Source organism: Artemia franciscana, chromosome 9 (assembly GCF_032884065.1).
Source record: "Artemia franciscana chromosome 9, ASM3288406v1, whole genome shotgun sequence".
NCBI classification, from domain to species: domain Eukaryota; kingdom Metazoa; phylum Arthropoda; class Branchiopoda; order Anostraca; family Artemiidae; genus Artemia; species Artemia franciscana.
This window is the reverse complement of record NC_088871.1, coordinates 33,756,880-33,782,482: the sequence shown is the minus strand read 5'-3', so window position 1 is coordinate 33,782,482 and position 25,603 is coordinate 33,756,880. Positions and strand designations below refer to the sequence as shown.

General features: G+C 34.9%; 1 protein-coding gene across 1 annotated transcript in view; it reads left to right on the top strand.

Moving 5' to 3' along the window:
- The window catches only part of LOC136031307 (serine/threonine-protein kinase atr-like), a 76,721-nt gene that overhangs the window by 7,671 nt on the left and 43,447 nt on the right, over nt 1–25,603 (top strand). Inside the window, 6 exon segments of the mRNA XM_065710763.1 lie at nt 1,145–1,329; nt 5,771–6,101; nt 9,318–9,831; nt 10,993–11,270; nt 17,024–17,221; nt 21,012–21,157. Coding sequence (XP_065566835.1) covers nt 1,145–1,329; nt 5,771–6,101; nt 9,318–9,831; nt 10,993–11,270; nt 17,024–17,221; nt 21,012–21,157 — 1,652 coding nt within the window.

Below are 25,603 nucleotides of genomic sequence, written 5' to 3'. Positions count from 1 at the left end.
GAGTCTACAACTTTTGCGATTTGGTGTACCTAGTATTTATTTTAAGATCCTTACAGATTGACATCTTCAGCGTTTAATCGAAGCGAGGAAACAAAACCAAAGTGTTTCTCTTGCAACACTTCACTCGGCGAAGCCGAACAAAGATTGCCGTAATACCTCACGTTGCCCATGCAATGTAGACCTAGTTTAAATCTAGTTGTTGTTTTTTTTTAAACTGGAGTAAAAATTCTGTATTTTGATTTTTTGTCCTCAATTTTTGCCACTTTTCTGTTATTTATTGATGTATTGATCAATTTAATATTAAATGCTGTTTTTCTTGCACTTGTAATGTTGTCTTAGTGATAAAGCCCCCTACAAGCTCAGCTTTTGCGGCTGCAATATTCGCCGTTTTTCTTTTGTCTTTTGTTTTACTCTTTCTTTTCGACTCTTGTCTTTACGTTTTCTCTTTTGTTTTACTCTTTTTGTATATCGTTGTATTAGAGTTAGATTTTATAGTATCATATAAATTAAATGAAATGAATAAAAGTTCAAGTAAGATGAATTTTAGTGTCGATCAGAAGGATATGAAAAGAATGAAAAAGAGAAGGAAAAAAGGAATATATGCAAGACTGAAACCTATCCCAGTAATTGTTCGTTGATTCTCCCTTCAATGGTAAGCCATAAGTTTTCCATAACAATTTCTTATTTATTCTCGACACTCATTCATGCGACACAAATTGCCATAAACTAGGATTCGCTCTCAATGTTCTCGTAGACCGGATTATTCTACGAATAAAAATCGTTAAATCCTATAGCAAGAAATAACCGTTGCACCTCGAGTAATTGTGATGAACTCTTCGATTTACCATAAATTTGTTATATAAATATTATTTATTCAATTTGGAGCATTTATGGCTTTTGAATAATATGAACATACCTATTTAAGCAGTATTAAATCTCAAATAAAAACGGTGATGGAATTGAGCTCTATTGTTATGTCTAATAGGACTTTTTAATGGGATAACTCTACACAGACCTTGGCAACTTCACATGTTGAAATTTTTTACCGTTGGTTTATTTTCTTGACATTGCTATTCTATTTGGGAAGACACATTTCAAATAGTGTATAAAGTATATATAACTCACAATTGACTCTTTCTTTTAGAATCTTAGTGATGTCGTCGGTGAGATCCCCTGGATTCTTTATTGTCATCAGTCAGGGAGCATAGAGTTGGTACTGGATATAGTTCGCTCTAGTCTTGAAACAAAAAATACGGATGTCTTGTTGTCTTTTGTCCAAGTTGCTCCACCCTCCATTTGCTCTTTGTCGAAGACCTCATTTTTAGCTATGTGAGTAAATGAAAATTTTACAGTTTATCTATTAGACCTTAGCTCTAACAATTTCCTCTGACGAAGATAAAAATTTGAGGGAAGGCATAGACACTGCATAATGCTGTCTTTCTAGGATTATTTTGTCAAGTTAATTATAACAACAAGCTACATGACATATTGAACCGAAGAAGTATTTAAATAAAGATTAGATTATAACTTTTCCCTCCAAAAAAAAAAACGAAATTGGAAACTCTTCTTCTTTTTTTTGCATGGTTTGTATTTTGCTATGATGTACATCTTGTCTCGCTCAATGCCATAAATGTGTGTAATTGTCACGGATAATTTTGTCCCCGCCTCATCAAATTGAACGCACGAGGAGAAACCCTGGAACAGTGAAACTTTGAAGCCTGCTAGTCCCTGGGCTATCATGTTTAGCAATTAAAATTTCTTGATCATAGTCTCCCGGCTATAAGTATTTTATTAATAAATTCCAAGCAAATGTGAACACTTTGGTGTGGAAGGTAGTTTGGGCTCAGAAGTGGCTTTTGAAATTTCATCTGCTCTTTTCCCTAGACCCACAATGGCGTTCCGAATAAGCTTAAAGCTAATTGAATGTTCCTTTAAAACTCATCATTTTTACTATCGGGAGACCCAGAGAACCTGCCTGTTCAGTTTAGAGCTGATTAATGAAATTCCTTTGATCATGCAGTTCAGAAATTTTTATTTGCCGCTTCAAACTGGGCACCATATGCTACTTTATTGCTAAAGAGTCGACGGTTAGAAGAGGAGGGGTGTTCTATTGGCCATGAACCTATTGTATGCAATCGTACAGGCTAAGAATCATTGCATGTTTTTGGTTTTTAAATGGTGACGACTAATTAAAGCAGCTATTTTGTAGCTAATATGAGAGTATAAAATTTATTAGACTCTGTAGACGTTGCAAACAAATTAAACTGAAACACCTTATATTTTGTTGTCATAAGTGAAACATTTATTTACGTATAAAGAAATTAAACTATTTATTATAAAATGGAAAATGAATTGGTTTAACTTAACTTAAAATTTTAAGTTTAATTTAACTTAAAATTTATTAGACTCTGTAGACGTTGCAAACAAATTAAACTGAAACACCTTATATTTTGTTGTCATAAGTGAAACATTTATTTACGTATAAAGAAATTAAACTATTTATTATAAAATGGAAAATGAATTAGTTTAATTTAACGAAAACATATTTTTGATATTATCAGATTTCTTGGTAAGTGTAAAGTATTTATTTTCAAGTTTCTAAGTAGGCTATATGTACAACTTCCTACAATTTCAAAAACAACATTTGCAGTATGTATAAGAAACGAGGGTTGAAGCTTGGTTATTTAGTCTGCATTCTTTGCTCCGTCATTAAACAAAAATTAATAATGCGAACAAAAATATGAAATAAAGCTAAAACTGTGATTATCAGTTTTTGCAATTTCAAAACTGAAATTTCAGTTTTGTTCTAATCTTGAATTAGAACTCAAGATTTATATGACAAGAACTCGATTATTTAACTCAAGATATAATCTCGAGTTAAATAAAAACTTTGGGAGTTTTTCTTACACGTTGGAATCTTCTTCAAGCTGAATTTGGACATTCTAAACCCAAAATGATAACTAACTATACTGCCGTAAAAACCAGTAGGTGAACAACTTCTTTTCAAAAACAAAATTTACAGGATTGACAGTAAACGAAAAATTGAAGGTGAGTTATTGTGTTGCGAGAGCAACACTTTGGTTTTGTCGTGTTTTCTTTTCCTTGCACCCCGATTTCAGCTTATTCCTAGAGAGTGGTAAGGGTCTAACCTCTGCGGTTTTTACGGAAAATGGGGACCTTGAGCCGAATTGATGAATATGACTTTGTATTTTGGAAAGCTTCGTAGAACTCTTGCCTGGGGCCAAAAATCTTTTGTTTCTACCTGTTTCTATTCGTGATTTCAGCTGAGTTTATCACTTGGTTTTTTGCACTTGGGATTGCGGTAGGGAAATGGTATCAGATGTGCCTCTTAAAGTTTTAAAATGTCTGTCATTGCTAAAGAAATTACAGTTTATCCTCTGCTCCTTTTTAAGTGATGACGTTAGAAACTTGGCCTACAGCAAAAAAAAAATCGACTTTTGAACTAAGACAGATAGATTTTTTTCAAGATGGCTGTCGATAGCTCTTAATGAGCTGATCAAAGTATATGTCATTCATTTTCGGTAGAAAAATTCTTTCAAGAGATATACCAGTTTGAAAGTTTAAAGGGGTTGACAACTTGAATAGTAAGGTACATACTGAAACCAAAAATAGGCCGATACCAATTGTGAGACATTTAGAGAGTTTTATGCAACAGTCGGCTGTTTAACTCATAATTATCCTTAGCTCATAATTATCCTCGACAATTAGGGGTTCGCAACTTTTGCTAGTTTGTGCACCTGTTATTTGTTTCTGGCGTATTTGATGGTAAGACCAATTTGGTTCCAGTGGTAAGACATGTAGGGGACTTGTAAGTAATAATCGGCTGTAGGCTACAATCATCTTCAGGGATGAGGGGTTTGCAACTTTTGCTTGTTTCAATGAGGGGTTTGCAGCTTTTACGAGTTAGTGTACTTAGTATTTTTTTTTTTAGATCCTTACAGATTAACAACTTCGGTGTTTAATCGAAGCGAGGAAAAAAAATCAAAGTGCTGCTCTCACAACATTTTACTCGGCGAAGCCGGACAAAGGTTGTCGCAACACCTCACGTTGCCCATGCAATGTAGATCTAGTTTGGTTTGCATTCTTGTCGTAAGGTGTAGAAGTAAATCAGTAAAGTTGAGCCTCTTTTTGAGTCTAACGTCTGTTTGAAGCTGAAAGAACTTCGTACTAAGAAACTGATGACTAAAAACGCTGCAATAATTACAGATTTAAATAAGGCGCCTTTCTTCTCCTTTAAAAGCCACAAATGTGAGAGGGTGAAGGGGGTGTGGAAGGGAACTTTTCCACTTTGGCTCTCTAATAATAGGAACCAAAATTCCTTCCAACGTGGTATGCGCCATTGTTCCGCAAAAAGTCGTCATTAAAAGGGTTGTAGACGGAAGAGGAGATGTGCTGAAGGGGTTAAGGGTCTACTCTGTGCCTTCTTCAATCGAAGTTAAACATCCTGGCATGATTCCTCTTCAAACAATGTGAAATGTCTATCTTTCTGCTGAGAAGTTGATGAGAAGATGGAGAAGGGGGCTGTCGGGGGCATCATTAGACCCCATTGTGCCTCAGATCATACAGATTAAATATTATTGCCATCAGTTTACAACTGATCAAGTAATACCCCTGGCGCAATGTAATCGGGTTGAGGGCAGCTATATAGAGCTCTGGCACGTACGCAGGGGGACTAAACCCCCCCCCCCCCCGAAATTTTGTGAAATGTTTAATTTCCCCATGGTTTCTTGGGATTTCTGGCAAAAGTAGGACATTTATTAAGAATCTAGATACATGTGTGAAGCCTTTTTTTGGGGATTTTACAGCATGCAATTATCCGGTCAAGTCACTGCCCAATTATTAACCCATTTTCTGTCTAACCTTTTTACCCTCTTTGAAGTAATTAACAATCGTACTGTTTTTTTTTGTTTTTTTGTAAAGAGAGTTTGCTTTCCATAGCAAAATAGAATTATCTTTGATATTAGGGCGTTTATCCCCCCTTTCAGGATAAAGTACAGCTTTTAATGGATCAATTTTGGAAACTATGATTTTTCATTATAATATACGTTTTTGTAATAGAAGAACTACCCCCACAGCACCCATATTGTACTGTTAACCCTAAAATCTCCCTTTAAGTGGGATGTAATAGATTAATAACTGGTTCTAAATCGCCATGAACATAACCTGAGCCTAAAACGTACTTTTGAGGCTTCAGTCTTCTTCCCCCCATCCGCCACAGTACTACAGATTAAAGTTAATCTGTATTTTCCTATACACGTGCTTTTTGCATTACTAAATAAAAAACTGTTACTTTATATCTGCTGTTTCGAAGGTTTTGCCCCCCCCCCCCGAAAAAAATTCCTGCGTACGTGCCTGATAGAGCTGATAGTTATTCTGTATGAGACCAGCCTGAGTTGTATGTCTCAAAACCTAGAAGCTTTAAAAAAATTGGACCTTGGACGCTTTAACGTAGCCTTTATTCTTTATCAAAAGTAAAAGTGTTACAGAAAGTATAGCGTCATCTAATTGAAATCAAAAAGAAAAATAATAGAGTGCATTACTGCCATACTGAAAGCAGCTGAATTTTTGTGCATGGAACCGGCTTGTGTTTCTCATAGTCATTAACTCTGGTGTTCATCTTGATGTTATGAAACCTCTTGAGCTGTCGAGATCCAAAGTGTTTTTATATCACAAAACATCTATTTTATGACAAATTTTATAACGCTTTGTTGGAATAATACTGTCAATACTAATCTCCTTTATTTTTTAGATCAGAGGAAAACATAATGGGTCATATTCTTCTTCTGAGATGTCGATTGTGCTTTCGATCAGAAGATAAGAAAACGTGCCATATTAAGAACAGCAAGACTCAGGGACTAACGAAAGAGATTGTTAAAATTTACATGACAATTTTTAAGAGTAACATGCCTATAGTGACAGAGTGTGGAGTTAGCATAATACCACGTTTAGCGACACATTTGCAGGATTATGGCATTTATGATTTAGAATTGATCCATCAAACATTTGCTCTGTTTAACAACACCAATAAGGCAACGCAATTGGCTGTGGCTGATGTTCTAAAGAGTCTACTCTATAATATGGTAATCATTTTATTTTATGTGATTGTCGTATTGCTCCATAACCACCCAGCCATCAATGAAAGAAATTTCCGTGTACGTGTCGGATCCTGCTTTCTATTGGTAGTTTATGTCTCATTGGATTTTTATGCTGTTAGTTCTAAAAATTATTTTAGAAATTGTATGCGAAATAAGATTCCAGATCCTAGTAGTGACCAAAGGTGTTTTATTTCTTAATTATAACTGATATCTTTAAATTCCATTATCTTAGGTTCCGGGGTAATGTGAGCCTGATGCTCATTTATTCATACCACTATCTCTTTAATATTTTTATTTATTCCGTCATTTTATTGAAACAAAATTACACTAAAAATATATCAATTATGCGCATTAGGTGATAGACCATAATTATGTGATTGTGGTGGTCTCGTAGAAAATTTGGAAAATTTGGATTCTGAAATGTTATGTTACCCAAGAAATCCAGTAAATTTCCAGTCCTTTTTACTTTTTCCTAGTGGGACAAGTCGAGTAGAAATCTTTAAGCACGGAAAATCCCTTTAGTGCTATTTGATCAGGCCATTGTCTCCTATGCTTAAAATTTAGCTTAATCAATCTCGTCCTTTCAAAATATCACGTATAGAACATTGGTAATCAAGTGTTCTTTTTGGTTTTTTCTGATGGCTACAGTTTTTAACTGAATAGGGTGCTGAATTTGACGTGCAAAATTCTTGGAAATTTTTGCTTTAAAAATTTTCTATTTAATGTACAAGGTAGGAGAAACCCGGTTTTCTCCTTGTATTCCTTGTAAAAGGAAATGTTAGGGCTTCTTCAAGAAATGTATCTTTTTTTTAATAAATTATGGAACCTACAAGTGATTCATTCTTATTTTATAATACATGATATTTATTTGACAGTGAACTATATAAGCAAGTCTTTTTCAAATACTATTAAAAAAGTATAAATTTTTGGTGGTAATGAGCAGTAAGTAAAGAGCAGTTCGTGCAAAAAGTATCGATATTTTAAAAATTATAGTTTTCATAACAAAGTACACATCGAAAAAATGGTCGTTTTACGGTGATTACAAGTGTGCAAAGCTCAGTTAAATTTAAAATTGCTCATAAAAAATTATGAGCCTCAGAAAATTTTTCCAAATTTGAGAAAAAGGGGGAAACACCCCCAAAACTAAAAGTAATCACGATAAAATCGTGTCGTTGAATTGAGCATATTAGTGAAGCCTGTCACATAAATTTCAATATCCTTTATACAAAAATTGTGAAACCTTGTATTGTGATTGATGGTCGAGATGGGTGGTCACGAACACGTGTTTTTTTTTTTTTTTTTTTTTTTTGTTTTTTTTTCCAGTGCTTAATTTCTAAATTCAAAATTTCCAGTGACCTTTTTAAGCGGTAAAAAAGATTGTGCTATGGCATAGTGGTATTTTCTGTCAATCCCCAGCTTTATAAAGCCGTCTTCCACTCGCGCAGGCTCTTTTTATCGAAACGTCGCATTTTGGGGCTTAATGCTTTTTTTTAATATATTGTATAATTGAAAATCTTAGATTTTCTATAGCTTATTCCCATCCTCATGGTTCGAAAGTTTTTGGGCGTAATTCTTCACCTAATTCTTCCTTCACAAAGGAAGTCGTTCGTTCCTTTTTTTGGATTCATATTGTTTTGTAAAGAAAAAAACTGACTTTCGACTGATTTATTCTTTTTATTCCTGTTTTAACTTTCTTATCAAAACAGCCCTCACAAGTAAAGAACGATTTTTCTTCAATGGATCACTTTTTTTTTCTTAACCAGGCCACTTCATATGGAAGAAGTAGTTGTAGAAACTTCGGAGAAGGCTCACTCGGTTAAAAATGGAAAGTTCTAGTGCCCTTTCATGGATGCAAAAATGACTAGAAGGCTGACAGCCCCCCTCCCTAGGTCTTTTTAGCTCCTCCTCTCCACGCCCTCAACCTCCATAGACATCTGACCAATTTTTTAGATTGTCATTTTGCTCATGATAGTCGTAAGGTTAAATAACTCTGCCTTCAAGGATGACATGGCCCCCGCTCTCCCTTGGGCAAGAGATGTAAATTATCCAAGTTGTCCATTGTTTACATTAGGCTTTATTATTGGAAAGGGAATATTGACAAAGGGGGATACTGGATATAGGAAAAAGGGGATTTGATTAATCAGAATGCTATTTGTGTATCCAGGTTGTCATATGTGTGTAGCGGCAGAAAGGGCTAATAGCATTAAGTTAAAACTATCAGGACATGTCTTTGGGTATCATGAATAAATCAAAAGAAAATATGTGCATCCAGGTGGTCAAAAAGGTATATCTTGTAACATCTCAGGAATGGCTAAGGATACTAAATTAAAGCTTTTAGGGAATATTGCACCCTAGTTAATGATTGTGTAAAAGTTTATATATTTATTTTTTATGTGTCATATATTTATGTTTGATCCGTTTAAGTATTTTGCTCTTATTTTAATGCAGTATCGATATTATTAAACGTTAAATCTTATAATATTAGATCTATAGCACAAAATGAAGCCTATCTATCTTGGAGCTCGTGATTGCGTTTCCGAAATAAAATTGTTTTTTGTTTATTACCGTAACTAAAATCTACTTTGCATCATATTCTCTAATAGACCAATGTGCTAGCAATAAACTCTCTCAATGGGTTGTTTCAGTATTTATTTTTCGTTTCAATTTGCTTTCTTTTTCAATTACTTATAGGAAAACTATACGACCCCTTCTTTAAGGGGTGGATACGTTGTTTGTTGTTTTCGTTATTTTTTGAAGAGTCTTTAACTTCAATATTTGAACATTCTTTTGGGGGGTTTTTGTAGCTTGGAGGGCTTGGAAAATTCTGAAAGGACGTTTGAAATAATATATGAATGTTGCAAAAGTGTACCTGATAATGAGTAACGGCTTTTTGGCCACACGTACAAGCTTGATCGATCAAGCTTGGACTTTTAGCACTTCTTAACTTCGTAAGTGATCTAAGGCATATGCTTCAAGGCTTTTCAGGTCTACCTTCACCCTTTAATTTATTAAAAGCTCCATAATTTATGAAGAAGTGCAATCTGATGAACTTTTGTCTATTGTTTGGGCTAACGACCGTACAATTCGCAATTAATGAATTCTTGAGACTAGGAGTATTACTCTTATTAACATTGATGTACTCTATTGCTAAATATTGCAACAGCCATATTCTCATCGTAACAGTCTTTGTTTTATTTACAGAATTCCACGCAAAAACGAAGTCGTATAAATGAATCCAGAGCGCTGATAGTTGAATATTTAGAAGAGATGCTCACTGTTGCTTTGTCTCAAAAGGAGTCAAATAAACTGTGTATTGTTCTAGCCGCTGTAGAATCATTGTGTCAATCCACTGACGATTATATTCGTGTCCAGTGTTGTCATTTTTTATTTAGACTAATGGTTACAAGTGAAAATGTTGTTTCATCCAATGCGCAACATATCCTTCGCTCTTATTTTAAGCAAAGTTTTGTTCGTGAACATTATCAAGAACTTTTCAGCACTGTTGCTGAATCTATCACAGATGAAAGAAGTGATGAAACTAAGTCTATTCAAAGATTGATTGAAGTCTTAGACGGTAAAAGTGTTGAAGAAAGTGAAGATATTATTAGAGTAGAGCTTGTACCTCTCCTAGTCATATATGCGGCCAAGGGCAATAGAAAATCAATTTCTCTGCTCAAAAATTTGCCTAATCTGTTGTCTACAGTTTCTACTTTTGGTGAGTGTTTAATCCTATCGTAGCAATATTTGACCTTTTTAGAAAACCAAATCATAAAAAAGGAATGTACATTAATGGTCTTGATTAAAGTGCACGAATTTCCTAATGAGAAAATAATATTTTGCAGGTTTCGCTTCGCATAAATGCTTGGACATTCGGCTTCGGTGTTTGTCTGTCATATTGGTCATATGTGCCGCCTGTTTCGTTCATCTTTGTTTAAGCCTTTTTGTAAGCCAAAAATTGAATTACTGATCAATTTCTTTGAGACTTTTAAGACATTTTTTGTCCGTGTTGCCAGGTTGCACTGTGAATGAAAAGAAGCAATACTAATTAGTTGAATTTGACAATTAGTTTTTAAAAATAGAAAGGAAATTAAACATTAACAATCTGTTGGTTTCCACCCTAAAAATAAAGATGTATTGTCTTAAAGTGTTTTTTAGTTATGTGTTTTTACCTTCTTATCGGTTGATTTCCACCCAAGTTTCTGTTTTTAGAATTTGGTGCCCGCTACTGCCGAAAGCTTCATAACTGTACGTGGGGGAGTTTCAAAAAATTTAATTTCAGATTTTTTTTTTTTTTTTTTTTTTTTTTTTTTTTTTTTTTTTTTTTTTTTTTTGTGCTGTGAGAATAAGAGGATAAGAGAAGATAAATAAGGATGTGCAAGATTGAACTTAACCAATAATGAAACAATCAGGTTTTGTTGTCACTGTCGTTGGTACTTTAAAGGACATTTTTTCAATTTTTTTTTTGTCAAACTTCTCTCGAGCAACCTTTCGGCTGGTTTATTTTGATCGGTTTGGGTTATAAAAAAGCAAGGATCCGAAGCAAGGCCTTATTCGGGGGGGGGGTCAACTTCTTGAAATGTTTCTCTGACTTAAAAAAACGTGATGAAATACATTTAAACAAATCTTTGGTGCATTTCTTTGTAACTCTTCCCCCCTCTTACCCCTAACAGAAATCCCGGATACATTCTTTATTTGAAGTGATATGAGCCCATTTTTAGTCATATCAAGAGGCAAATTGTTTTTTATGGTGAGAATTCTTTGGTGATGAAAAAATTAACCAGCAATTAGTAAACTAAGTTAGTTTTTATATAAAATTTGCTTATTTTTCAAGTGTGGCACATTGTATTTTGACGGAGATATTTTGTATCTTTATTAGCATATATGCTTCGTGATGGCTTCCCTGTTATTTGGTCGCGGGTCATCCTTTGCCATAGCCGAAGTGAAGCAGATCAAGTTGAAACCTTTCTTCATTCTAATGGTTTTAGACTCAATGAAATGCGAGCTTCTACCAGATATCTGTTGACATACCAATTGATGATTCAGAATGCTATGGCCCCACATAGAGTTCTAGAAGAGCTGGCCTATCTAGCGTCACTGGATTCAAGTGGGAAATTACAGCATCCAGTCATATCTATAGCCGAAAAGGATAAAATCGTGCGTTTTGTCTCATTATTTTTTCCCCTTTGATTCATCATTCAGTTACAAATTCTGTTAGATAGTTGAACGACTACTAATTTAAAATTATCATAGACACAACTGGACGGTAACTGTCACTTTTGCATAATTTTCATCCGATACTCAAATTAGAACGTTCATGCTTTCTTTAGGAACTTTTTGTGTGGAATTAATTAAGAGAAGGGTCTGAAAATATGTCAATGAATAATGGGCTTTATTTTGACACATAAAATTGTGTTGGATATTCTTCGCGCTAGTGGTAGATTAGCCCTAACTAGATTCATGTCCCAGTCTTGACTAGTTTTGTCTATTGCCCTTTGACAGTAATTGCCTTAATAATTGGCAATGATTAATGTCAAATCTTCGGCTGGATTTGAAATAGTAAAATTTGATCAGAATTCCAAATTTTGACGATATGATAGGTAAACAAGGGTATATTATTCCCTCTATATAAATGCTTAACATTACTAAATGATGTTTGTCATCAAAGCGGTTTTGTTGTTGATGTTATTGCTGATGACGCCCATTTGTAAGTCTACCCTGAAATGACATTGGGATAGTATTATTTAATTTTGATTCTTCTTCGTGTTGAAATAGTTATTAAATATTATAACATTTTTCTTATTTGAGTAATAAAATTTGGGTGTCATTTCAGGTTGTGGATTTCACCAAAATGTTATTGGGGCAACCCCTATGACCCACTGCCGTGTTTTTGATATCCACAGTTTACGACATTGGCTAGTCAGCGACTGAATAGTAGGTAGATGTGTGCTACCAGTAGTGTGAATTGTTTCATCAACCTCAGGTTGACTTCTCTGGCAAAGGGGTTGCAGGAAAAAAAAATTTGAATCTTTTTTTTTTATAATGATTCAATGCTGTGATTACCAACCTCACTAAACCTCTAAAAAATCATGTTCCATGAATACTTATTTCTTTGAGAAAAAAATTCTGAGAAAATCCTTAGGGGCACATCAAAATACGGTCTTTCTTCTTAAAATCAACTTTATTTTCTACTACCTGACATTCAATTAATATGGTTATTATTAAAATAAACCAGGTAGACAAGCTAAGACAGTATAAAGTAATTTTGTTATCTGTTATCTAATTTTGTCAGCATTTACAAGCTAGAAATACGTCATGTTGTCTCACAAGTATCATGCCCATTACTAGTTTCCGATTTATTGATGGTAAGAGCAATTTGATTCTATGTTTATGACCGAATTGTTTGCTACACAAACGCTGTAGGAATAATTGCAAAATCGGCCATCCTCCTGCCCCCTCCACTGCCGGTGCCGATGTTAAGGTTTGAACCTACAGGACAACAGGAAGTAATTAATGAGCAAATTAAGATTCTTCGACTTATCAAAACCTTTGAAAATATTGACGAAGTGTTAGAAATGCAACAAGTTTCCCTTGTCTTTTTGAATCCCTTCTCCCCAATATACAGATCAGTATTTTAAAAAGGTCAAGATGTCTAATAGTAGTACATCCAGCCTCCCACAGCTCCGGGGCAAGGATTGTGTAATATACAAAATGCTCCTTGTTGTCAAGAAGGATTTATCACTAGAAAAAGGAGGAAGACAACTAGATAAATATAATCACTCCTGAATAAACATTTTTACCGAAATTACCCCTTATAGCTATAATTACCAAAATTTCTGTAATTATACGAACTTTCTTATGCTAATTACTACTCTAATTACTAATAAACAAATAAATATGTAGGATCACTATAAAAAGCTGATTCTTTGATTGAATGTTATCAATAGTTAGGCTCTTATACTTTCTTTATTGACAAGGATTGTTCTTTACTTACCATTCATTACTATGGAGGTTTTAATGATTTTTTTTTTACTCCAGCCAAATCATATAAAAAAAATGGTTGTTGAAAACTTGAGGGTCACTGAATCTCACATTAGGACTTATATTTTCGTTATTAAATGTCAAAATCTATTGGCAAGCGGCCAACAATGGGGTATTAATTTTTTTTTATTTACATCAGCCAAATCATATATAAAAAAAAAACGATTGTTGAAAACTGGAAAGGGGTCACTCAATCACAAATTAGAACTTATATTCTCGTTATTAAGTGTCAAAATCTATTGACAAGCAGCCAACAATGGGGTAACACACATTTTTCTATGGTTTCCCCTATTCTTCTCTCTTTTTTTGGTTTCCTTATAATTACTTTACAGTCCCACATTTCCAGGGGAGGGGCGCCATCCTCCTGCCCCCTCCACACGATGTTAAGATTTGAACTTACAGGACAACAGGAAGTAATTAATGAGCAAATTAAGATTCTTCGACTTATCAAAACCCTGTAAAATAATTCAACCGACTACTCTGGTACCGGTGTAGCGGATGTAATCGGTCCTGCGAATCGTGGGTCCCGAGGTTCGATTCCTGTCGGTGCCAGAGAGATTATATTTCTAGCAAACAAACATTAATTTTTTTATTAATTTCAAATATCCTAAGTTAGGATATCTCCAAGAGTAATATTTAGATTTTTATTTAAAAGGGCCCTTGCTAAATATAAACAAGCAAAAAATAATAATAAAAAAAACAGTGTTTTGTGACGCTATTTTAATTTTAGTGTTTTTTCCTTAAACTTTTCCTCACTGTAAATTTGCTCAGTTATGCACGTCGCCCAGTGCTTACGTTGTTTATATAAGTTCTTTAGTGCTGTTGCCTATGTCAAGTTCTTCATTCATTGACGCACTGTAGAAGCAGTTTCTTCGTTACTTTCTTTCAACTTAGTGTGAGACAAGATAAAGATAAATGACAGAAGATCTGGGAAATATAATATTTGGGCTACATATGTGTCCATTAGGGGAGAGGGGGGTAGAATATTCGGACAGAATGAAGTTAGAAAACAATTCTTACTTCATAATATGTAGAATAATTATATCAAACACATCTTACATGCAGACTCGTTATACTACATAGGAGCAGGAAGGATTTGTATAGCAGCAGCAAGGTGTTTATTTAGTTTGTTAGCTGTAGTTTCAGGGAGAACATCAAGATTAAACACTCATACTGCACACTCACACTCACAGCTGCAGTAAGATTCATCCTGCATTATTTTTTCCTTTTTGTAAACAAAGATTCATCTATTTCCACAATATGACTAATGCTTCGAATTTTTCCACAGTTTTTCTGTTGCACAGAAAACACGCACACTTCACATTAATTTAAACATCCATGGTGAGACACTATATTCTATCCCTAATCAAAGCAAACTAACCGGTGTCCTTAAGAATCGCGTTAATAATGAACTAAAACTAGATCTACGTCGCATGGGCAACGTGAGGTGTTGCGGCAACCTTTATTCGGCTTCGCCGAGTAAAGTATTGCGAGAGCAACACTTTGGTTTTGTTTCCTCTCTTCGATTAAACGCTGAAGCTGTAAATCTGTAAGGATCTGAAAATAAATACTAGGTACACCTACCCGCAGTTATTGATAACCCCTCATTGCAAATAGCATTGCATTGCATCGTTTTTTCAAATCATTGTGTAGCCACTTGACTGAAGACAAAAACTTTTACCCTCAAGTGTATCGGGAAAGGATAAAAGCCTCCCCAAGGAAGACAATTATGTGACACCTTTTTTTTTTAAAGATGAATGTCCTTTACAATTCTTGCTCACAAGCCAAGCGGGAAATCTCCGAGAAAGACGCTTTGAATTCTGCTAGTACCTGGGTTCTAAAGATCAAATGTATAACTTTCTTTTTATCAAGGTCTCCTTGCGAATAACTACTTGCCAATCAAATTTCAGGGCAATCGGGAGAGTTTCCAGAGGGCTAAGCGTGGAGTCCTCTGTGAAGTCAGTTCTCTATCCCAAAATCCCATGGTGCTCGCCCCGTAAGTTTCAAGAGGATCTGCTACGAGTACACCATGTTTTTTCTACTCACTGAAAATTCTTGCATGATTATATTAAAAAAAGAAGCCACATACCGGCCTCTGAGCAAAAAAAAAAAAAAAATGATAAGGATGTGAGGGGTTTTGAAGGAGCCATATATATTCTCTTTTCCTCCAATAGCTCTGATTGGAAGCACAAGTTGCGATTACAGTTTAAACAGCCACAAATTGATGGTGAGAGGTGGAGTTGTTGGGGTCTCTTAGACACTTTAATGTTGCAACAATAGAGATTGAAAATTCTTGTGTAATTGTTATTGATACAGGGTGGTACGGTTTTTCTGTATAAAAGCTGACGGTTTGTGGGGATTTTAGAGGGGATGTGTGCCCATTTTTACCTCTAATATTACATATTACAAATAATTTTGGATTCTTCTTCAAATAAGGCACAGCTTGCCTATCCTTCTGTAACAAAATTGTATAGCAAAAATGGGAGGGGGGATTATTGAGGGACCATGGCCCACTCTGTCTTTGTGCTTGTTTTTGCACATTTGATCAATTAATTTATTCATGAAGACAAAAAAAAATATTTTACAAGAACTACTAGCGGTTGTTTGGTCCAAGTGGCTTAGCTTGTTGAGGGCCTAAAATTACCAAAAGGTAGCTGAGAAAATAGAGAATACACTACAACACACCAAAAAAGGAAAGCAAGGAATCATAAACTGAGAAAGCAAAGAAAAAACAGGCTTACTCAACATTAGAATATAAAGAAAAGTAAATCAAGCTCTAGGAGCATAAAAGTTAAGATGGTTCCTAAATATAGTTTTAGAAGAAGAGAAATATTAGTTGGATCAGAGGGGCCGCCCACTTTCCACCACCTGGTTCACATTTTTAACGTGCAAACAGATCGAAAATTCGTGGCGCAGTCCCTGCTATGGTTAACACAGTTCCGCTACACTTGGCACACTTTTGCAATGCATGGCATATTTTCGCTATGCTTGGTACACGTTGCCTGGTGTACATGATTTCTAGTAGTTGGAAACCCCTCGATTATATAAGGGCTCAGCTTGTTTCGGGCTATCCTTATCCTATTTGTGCTGGTAAATCTCACTAGAATTAAGCTGTCACTGCCTGAAAATCTTCGAAATGCTTATCTCGTACGCTAATTTCAGTACACATACAAAAATTAAATTTTGTCATGCTCCTTTATTGATTTCATAAAAGGTTATTTGTACGAGTTAAAATACATTAGTTCACTTTAAAATTGATTTTCGTCCAAACGCTAAATTCTTTATATTATCACTTTAAGAAGGAGCGACAGGAAAGCTCCAATTCTCTGAATTAATGAGACGAGCATCGTAGTTAGGCAGCCACATGTGTTTCTATTCCTCATCCTAGTCCCAAACGTAGAAAATGACCATATTCTTCAATCCGCCTTGAGGTCCTATCTTTCTGTAAAACTGCCGAAATTAGACTCTTGCTACTTTCTCCCAATAATCTGAAATTCACAGCATAGAAAAAAGTCGAACCCATTGTGTCGTTACTGGAGCATAATTCCGAAACATTTTTTACTGTGTAATTTCCAAGCTTTGCCGAAATTACAAAGCGGCCGTGCACTTTTTTTTAAGTTTCTGATGATTCGTTAGACTCTGATGTCGCGCTTGTAATCAATAAAATAATTAAAAATAGAAAATTGATCAACAAAATAATAGAAGAGTTTTATACTTAAGTGCGGGTGTTGAAAATGATCGTATTAATGTCTTCAGTTTAATTAATGGGCATACCGTGCACTAACTTGAGTTGTCATTCATCTCTGAAATGTTATTCATCGACTTAATTTTTCGTTGTTCATCTGTTTATACATTTTTTTTTAATTCAGGCTGAGAATGTTCAGATCCGTTTTCTTGGCGTTTTGGAGCATCTTATGCAAAAGTTTGGGCAGCCAATGCCTCGGTCACTGAAAATAACCATCTTTCAATCTTTTCCTGGAATGTTTAAAATCCTTGGACCAAGAATTGTCAGTCTTTTCCATTTGAAGATATTTTCCACTTTGCGCGTAGCTTTGAAGAACATGGATGTAAGTAGAATTTTAAAGGATGGTGGAAAGATCTGTATTTTGTTTTGAGAAATTTAGAGATTTGGAGATTATGTCTAAGAAAAAGATACCATAATTTCTATCAATATACAAGTTTATGGCCCGTTTCAAATATAGAAAGTACAGGGTGACCCAAAGAGATTCGTACCCATGAAAATTTCAATTATGGTTTTGATTAAAAAGCTATTTTTTTAAAGCCATAAATTGACTAAAAATTGATAGAAATAGCTGAAACTCTGGTGAATGCCATAAACTGACTAATGTGTGGTCGTAATTTGAAATAAATAGCTTTTTAATCAAAACCATAATTGAAATTTTCATGGGCACAAATCTTTTTGGGTCACCCTGTATAACGAAAGAACTAACCAAACTTACTAAAATGAATAAAGATAGTTTAGAACGAAGCGAAATTAAAATGGATAATCACTTCAAACGTGAACAGCAATCACAACAAACTAAGAGAAGAGATATCACCCCCCCCCCCTCCTAATTGCTTGAAGCCTTACTGAATGTCAAGCCGATTTATAATAGAAGAGTTTTTTTTTAGCCAAGTTTTGGACTCACAATTTACAGTGAAATTATTGGCTCTCAAATGATTATTCATTCTTATTTTTCTTTGTCCTTGTTGTTTTGTAGTTTTACCAGCTTTCGTGTAATTATATGAATTGTTGACCATAAAATAAAAATTGAAATTCCTTAGCTTTTTTTGTATTCCATTGTTGGATTAACCTACATCCTTTTTCGGTTATTTCTTGTGCATTGCGGTTCCCTTGGCACAAGGATTTGTTCTACAATTTTCAATCCAACCAACAGAAAGTGTTTTTGGCCGCTTACCAATTCCTTTTTAGGGGGGCTCATACCCCCAGCTTGTGTTTTTTGTTTGGGTTCCCTTGGCCCAGGAGCTACGGATGTATTGTCAAGCCGTTTCGAAAAAAGAAAAGATCTTCGGCTCAATTTATGGATCACCAATATTTTTTTTTATTTATTTTTTGTGTTTAGTGAGGTCTGATTGTCCCAAAGGGTCAAAGAAATAAACATTAAGCTGATCAAAAGAAAAAGCTGGTGTTGTCCCCCAACCAATTTTTTAATATACATTAGAGTGCCCTTAGCCTTGGGGACTACGGGTGCAAGTTTATGCTACGGAGATAAAATTTCCCGGCCCTTTAGCACTCTTTCATTATTTTATGTAGGCTCCTCCGTACCTAAGGAACAATCTGTGAAAGTTGCGAGTCAAGATCCAACCAATATCTTTTTCCTATTATGAAACCTATCCGTCAACCATGGACAATTAGCATAATATTGGGCCTTTGTTCCTGGGGTTCTGTGGTCAATTTGATTATGGCGGTGTATTTATTTCACAAGTTGATTATAATAAAAAAAATGGCCCTCTGGAAAGCTTACCATCGGATGCCATGGGCACTGAGGCATAGGAGGAACAGGGAAGGGTCTTTATCATTAAGTCACTTTTGGTCCTTGTTAAGGGGACTAGAACTTTCCATTTTTAATCGATTGAGGGATTTCTAATCCCTCCCAAGTTTTGCGACAATCCCTTCCATATCAAGTAGCCGGAAAAAACTAAGTAAACAAAGAATACAAGGCAGACGCTTTGCTCTTTATTAAGTCCACACTATTGTGTTGACTCTGATAGAATTTAATTTATTGTTGAAAAGTGTTTTGGAATACAATTTAGTTCATAAGTTTAGATATTATTCAAGGTTTTTGATTTTTTTTTTTTTTTTTTTCTATAAGGCTTTAGGAAACAAAGTTGTTAAAAAAATAAGGGATAATGTTTTAAAGTCTATGAAATATAGGCGACAAAAAGGATATCTGAAAAATAATCGATTACTACTTCAAAATAAACCCATTCTAGTTGTAAATTGTAATTCGTATTTTAATTTAAAATTATTGTATAAAAAAAGCTTAAAAGCCTCCTTTTCCTTACTTAACCTTAAGATATATGCATTAAACTGCTCAGATAAAAAAAAATGCATGTCGATAAACCTATTTTTGCGTAATGAGCACATAAAGAACCTGTAAAGTGAGGTAGGGATATCCTTAAATGCTAAGGCTGACTGAGTCCTTTTGAGTAACCAAGGGAATTTCTACATTCAGGTAACATATATATATATATATATATATATATATATATATATATATATATATATATATATATATATATATATATATATATATATATATATATATATATATATATATGAATGTATCTCCGTGTATGTATATCTTGTACGCATTACTGTACTGTTCATCCCATCTCCAGGAAACTTTAAGTTTCCTATTAAGTTTTAAGTTGTTGAGTGCACTCTTGCAAAGGTTTTGGTCACAATACCCCCCCCCCCCAAGGACCTCTTAATACTTTTCTTAATCACTGGAATTAGTTACTTCTGAACAAAAATACTTGATAGTTGCATTCGTTCACATTATTCACATTTCTTGAATATTTATTATCGAACAAATTTTGATGGGTGTGTTAATAATCCTAAACTAATATTTCAAAATACTTCTGAATTTAAAAATTCGATCGTTATTTTATATGTGGGAAAATTTTTCAGGGGATATTTTTCCGGGGGGGGGGTAATTGTCTGTGGAGAATTGTTTCAAAGATTTTGCAACTTAAAGTTTCGATTGTTATTAATGCACGAGGGGAATTTTTCGAGGGACATGGGAGAATCTACCGCAGGGAAAATATTATGTGGAGCCGATTTTCCTTGGGGGAATTTTCTTTGAATTTCCTTTCGTTTGAGATCGCAGCAACCTGCGACTGTTAAGTTTGTAAATAAATGAAAATCAGGCAAAATAAGCACTCTGTATTCCTTTTAAGTCTAAATAGCCTGTGGTATAGAGAAACATATTTCAGAATTAACCTACCACATCATACTTGTACTTGAAATGAAGGAAGAAGGAAAAAATAAAAAGATTGAGAAAAAGTGGCGAACTTTATTATTCTCTACAATGAACTTTTTAGTTATGATAATAGGATTGAAATCGTTTTTAGTTTGGTTTTCTGCAAAAGCCGAAAGCACCAGAGAAAATTTTAAATGCCATAAAGCTTTTAGCTAAAGTAGTAACAAGTATTTTGTTCATTCGACTTTTTCTAGTCAACTTTCAATAAAATTTGGCTTGAAATAAAAGATCTAAAGTTGACCTGACCAACCATGACAAACCAGAAAAAGAGAAAAAGAAAATGCCTTAGAAACAGAACTTTCGGCCTGTAAAGTTCATTTAAGGAAAACGTATTGTAGACATTGTACGTATGTGAGAAATACCATGCCTCGGGATAAAAGAAAAAAGGAAACAGTCGCAATTACAAAAAATGCAAAATATGAAAAAAATCTTTATGTTAAGCACCGACAGGAATACCAATAACATAAAATAAATTACGAGATATAAGTACAAAAAAAAAGTAAACCTAGGATTATTGATTGAGTAGAAGCAACTTAATTATACATTAAGTTTATTTTAAGATCTACTTTTAGTTTTAGCTTCCTCTTGTTCTTTGTTGCTCTTTCTTTTTTTTATCTTTTTGATTATTTTTTTTTTCTCCGCTAAGGGCGTCTTGTTACTAAAACGAGTAAAATGATTTTTTTTTTTTTTCTCTAATATCATCTGGACTATTGCTGTTAACTCGTGAGCATAAGTTTAAAGTAGTTTATAAATTCAACTTCAACAGGTTTTGAAGCAAAAAGGCAATTTTTTGTATTTGGCATTGATGTTTTGAAATTAGTTTTTCAGTATTATTTCTGCGGTGTTTCAGGGCCTCCACGAAGACTTAGTGAACGCTTGGGATTCATTTGTTCGACATCTTTTACCGTCTGCCTTACCTGATGCTATGATGAAAGTAATTGCTTCTCTTTGGCCATATAAAGAGGTACTGAGCAATGGTATTCACAAAATAATGAGGTACACATTTTTTTAAATAACTCAGCGATGATGCAGTATAGCATAACTATCGAGGATATACACAGGACTGTTATTTCTTAGGCTTGAAAGTTTGTTAAATATATAGTAAATTATTTGATATGTTGGGATTTTTCAAACCTCAAGAAGGTTTTCCGTTCGTAAGATTTTCGGTTGCAGAATATAATAGGCCTTTCACACTGCTATATAAGAACTTAGGTTTCGGGGCTTATCTTCCCGTAAGTGAATCTCGGAACAGTGTTAATTTCTTGGTGGCCTTCCATATTGGTAATGGGCCTTCCACATTTCTACGTTACTGAGCTGCATTCCCGCAAGTGAATCTTGGCATATTGCCTAATTCTTGGTTGCAGGATGTTGGTGATGAGCCTTTCGCATTGCTGTGTGAAATCATACGTTATGGAGTTTGATATGTAAAATCGTCAATGATTAACCAGTACAAAATAGTATGCCAATAAACCTATCACAAATAAGTTTTCATATTTATTTATGTAATGTATGTAGACCTTTGTTATTTATTTATTTTTATTTATTTATCTATTGAACACTCGCCGTTCACATAACATGATAAGACTAATTAGAGGAAAAAATACACAGAAAAAAAAATAAGAAAAAGAAAAGCACAAGAAGAAGAAGAAACCGATTACTGCACTAACTCTTGTCATAGTAACGACATTTACGAATAAAAATAAACCATGAATTAGTAGCAAATTTAAAAATTACTGCACGATATAAGGTCATGACAAAGACATACAAAAAAAAGTTTTGAACAAGACGGAGCAAAAAAAAGAGAGAGAAAAAAAGAGAAGAAACAAGCGACAACGACATAAGTAAGAATAGCGCAATATACGAAATAAGCAATTAAAAAAAAAGAAAAAAAAATGGCACGAACTACTGAAATAATACAAAATACCACTCCTGGGCAGTAATATTTACTTTTTTTTATTGTGTTTAGCTATTACTCTAGCTACTGCAATATTCGGGTCAGCAATTTTAAACTGACAGACAATTTTTGTGTTGCTTTGCCAGGGTGGAAGGCGGAGTAAATATTTTGCAAAACGGGAGAAGAGTGAACGTATTTTAGTTCGGTCAGTATTAGTCAACAGTTTCCAAAAGGGTGAAATATGCAGAATGTGAGGGAGAGTTATTGCATGGAAAAGGCTAGCTAGCGAATGCCGGTTGAAACTGAAATTGCAGGAAATTATTGACGCATGAGAGGCGGAAGTCCTTGGGTTAGATGTTCAATAAGGAGGTACTGGGTATGGCGTATAGATGTACCTATAGTGAGACCAAGATACGCGAGTGGATCGACAGAGTGAACTGAAGAATTTCTAAGCTTGACTGAATTTAGTAGATCGTTCTTCCAGTTAAAAAGGACTATTTTTGACTTGGCAGAATTGAAATATAGACCAAGCTTAAGGTATTCCGCTCGGAGGATAGAAAAAATATCACTGACTCGTTGCAGGGTGCGACTACGATTCAGAACATCGTCAGCATAACAAAATGGCGATAGATTTCTTAACGATAAAATTAATGAGGAGGGACATTAATCCTGAGCGTCAAAGACGTAATTATTATTTCGACCAGGTGAAGAAACTGCTCCTTGGTGTGCACCTTTTTAAACCGGAATGAGCTTTTTTCGAGCAACTGGAGGCATATTCTTATCGGGCGGTAATTTTAGTCGAATACGCAGTCGAGAGTACATGTCCCGAAGTGTGAGAATAACTGCAGGGCTTAGCCCTCGCTTGGCAGCTTTCAGAAGCATTGCAGGGTGTATTAACGAGTCAAAGGCACGTTTGACGTTATGACTAGCAAGAGCTAGACATTCCCCCGCCGATTCTGCATCAATTAGAGTGTTTGTCACGACTGTAAGTGCATCTGTACATCCTGTTCCTCGTTTGAACCCGAAATGATGTGGTGGAGTGTAACATGTTTTTTCAAGCTCGTCTGTGAAGAGAAGTTCCAAAAGTTTAGATGTCGCAACGGTAATTGGTAGAAAAGAGGAACATTGAGGGTTTTCTTTTTGAAGAATGGGGCTAGGATCGCCAATACAAAATATAGTTGGAACCTTGCACTGAGTGAAAATCGTTTGCATTAAAAATGTGATATGCTGAACAAGAAGAGAGCCACCATGCTAGAGATGCATAACACTAACATAATCAATACCACTATATGATTTCTGCTTTAGTTGATAAATAGCTTTTTCAATGGACTTAGTAGCAACGACAAAATGGGTATGCTGGGAAGCAGCCAACATTTTTTCCGTGATTCTCTTCGTAAAGTTGCTCAAGCTCAGGAGCCAGTGAAGAAAATTTGGATTTATAGTACGAATACTATTCATCATTTGAAATATCAGAGGCATAAGCAGAAGAAGCATCGACCATAAGCATATATCGGCATAAGGATCGACCTGCGTTTGTGAAACCATTCTGAAAAGATAATTCCGGTCTAACCTAGCCCTAGCAGAATTACTATTGATGATATTTTTCCTATGAACTGCGAGAGCTTTTGAAAACACTCTTTTTGTACGGACGCCCAAACCATTTAGAATACCATTTTTCGCACAACCACAATCTTTTCATAGCGAAAACCAAAATTTTGCACGGTGGCAAGAGGAAACAAGTTCAGGAGTTGAAGACCAACTGGGAACAATACCCTTATGAACTTCACGAAGAGGAACTGCTTGATCTTCCGCAGAACGAAGGGCATGACAAATTTCCGCAGAATAAACATCCAAACATAGCTGTATTTCAATGTCAGGAAGCTGAAGTGATTTATGTAAAAGGTGGAACGGAATAGAGATCTTGACCAGAATAAAATCTGACGAAAGTATGAATAATTTCGAATTAATTTTGACCAATGGCAAACAAATTGAGAGATTCGGATATTACAATGAATGGGATGAGGAGCCAACTTCTCTATTTGGAAAGAAGAAGCTATTAGAACATGGTCTGAAAGCTGGAATTCACACAGGACTTTCACCCGGTTAACAACAAGATCAGAAGAAGCTGTGACATGATTCAGGTTTGATGTATGGGGGGATGTGTGTTTATAAATAAAAACCGAAAAGGCCTTTAAACAGACTAGTTCTCATAGATAGTTTGGAGCCTACTTCACTTAAATCGCAATTAAAATCCCCTACGGTCACACACTGAAGCCCTAAATGCTTTATTTTTTTAATAGAATCCTAATTTTTTCACATGACTGGGCAAATAGACGCTCAGATTCATCATTGTCGTAATTTACATTTGTAATTTACATTGTAATTTAGATCTTCTTTGAGATTATTTAGTCTTTGGTTATTGAAAAAAAAGCGAAATTTCTAAGTTTGATTCGAAGTTACTGTGCTTTGCTTGATCATAGGTTAACGTTTTGGTATCACCTTCTGTGCAGGAAAACTGCTGAAGGAGCAAATGGGTATTTCTCAAAAATACGATACATTTCTGTTTGCTAAATGTAGATTAGAGTATGTCCGTTTGTGTCTATCATTCCTGTTAATACCTTCAGTTTCTACGAGAAAAATATTAATTCTCTATCAGAGGTTGACGTTTCGGTATCATCTTCAGCTGTGCAGGAAAACTGCTGAAGGACCAAATAGGAATTTCTCCAGAATTTGATACGTGTTTCATTGCTGAATGTAGGTTTGGGTATGTCCATTTGTGTCTATCGTTCCTGTTAATACCTTCAGTTTATACGAGAAAAGTATTAATTCTCCATCAGAGGTTGAAGTTTCGGTATCATCTTCAGCTGTGCATGTAAACTGCTGAAGGGGCAAATAAGTATTTATCTAGAATACGATACATGTCTTATTGCTAAATGTAGGTTTTGGTATGTCCATTTGTGTATGTCGTTCCTATTAATACCTTCAGTCTATACGAGAAAAATATTAATCCTCCATCAGAGGTTGACGTTTTGGTATTATCTTCAGCTGTGCAGGAAAACTGCTGAAGGAGCAAATAGGTATTTTTCCATAATACGATACATGCCTTATTACTAAATGAGCATGTCCATTGGTTTTGGAAAGGAGACTGCTAAAGCATAACTTGGGGCGCCTAAAATGTCATTTGACTCCTGGTACTGAAATTGAATATTGGGAACCTTTTGTGTACTTTCCTAATACAGGTTTGGAGGCTAATAGGTCTATATGAGCCCACGCTTGTTGGATCTCCATCGGGTTTAGGTATAGGAATCCCATGGAGAGATTCACATGTGTGTGGAAAGGATTCCAGAATGAAATCATAGCCAGAAAGACAGTGAAGAAGTCCAACTAGTCTGCTAGAGCAGGACTGAAATACAATTTTTAATGTGCTATCAGAACCCATGGATTTGTTACATCAAGATACTGCAGGTTATGAAGGACTTTAAGTGTGGAATGGAAATATGTTGGGCCCAAGATTTTTCTGTCTCCCAACAGGATGTCAAAACATTCTC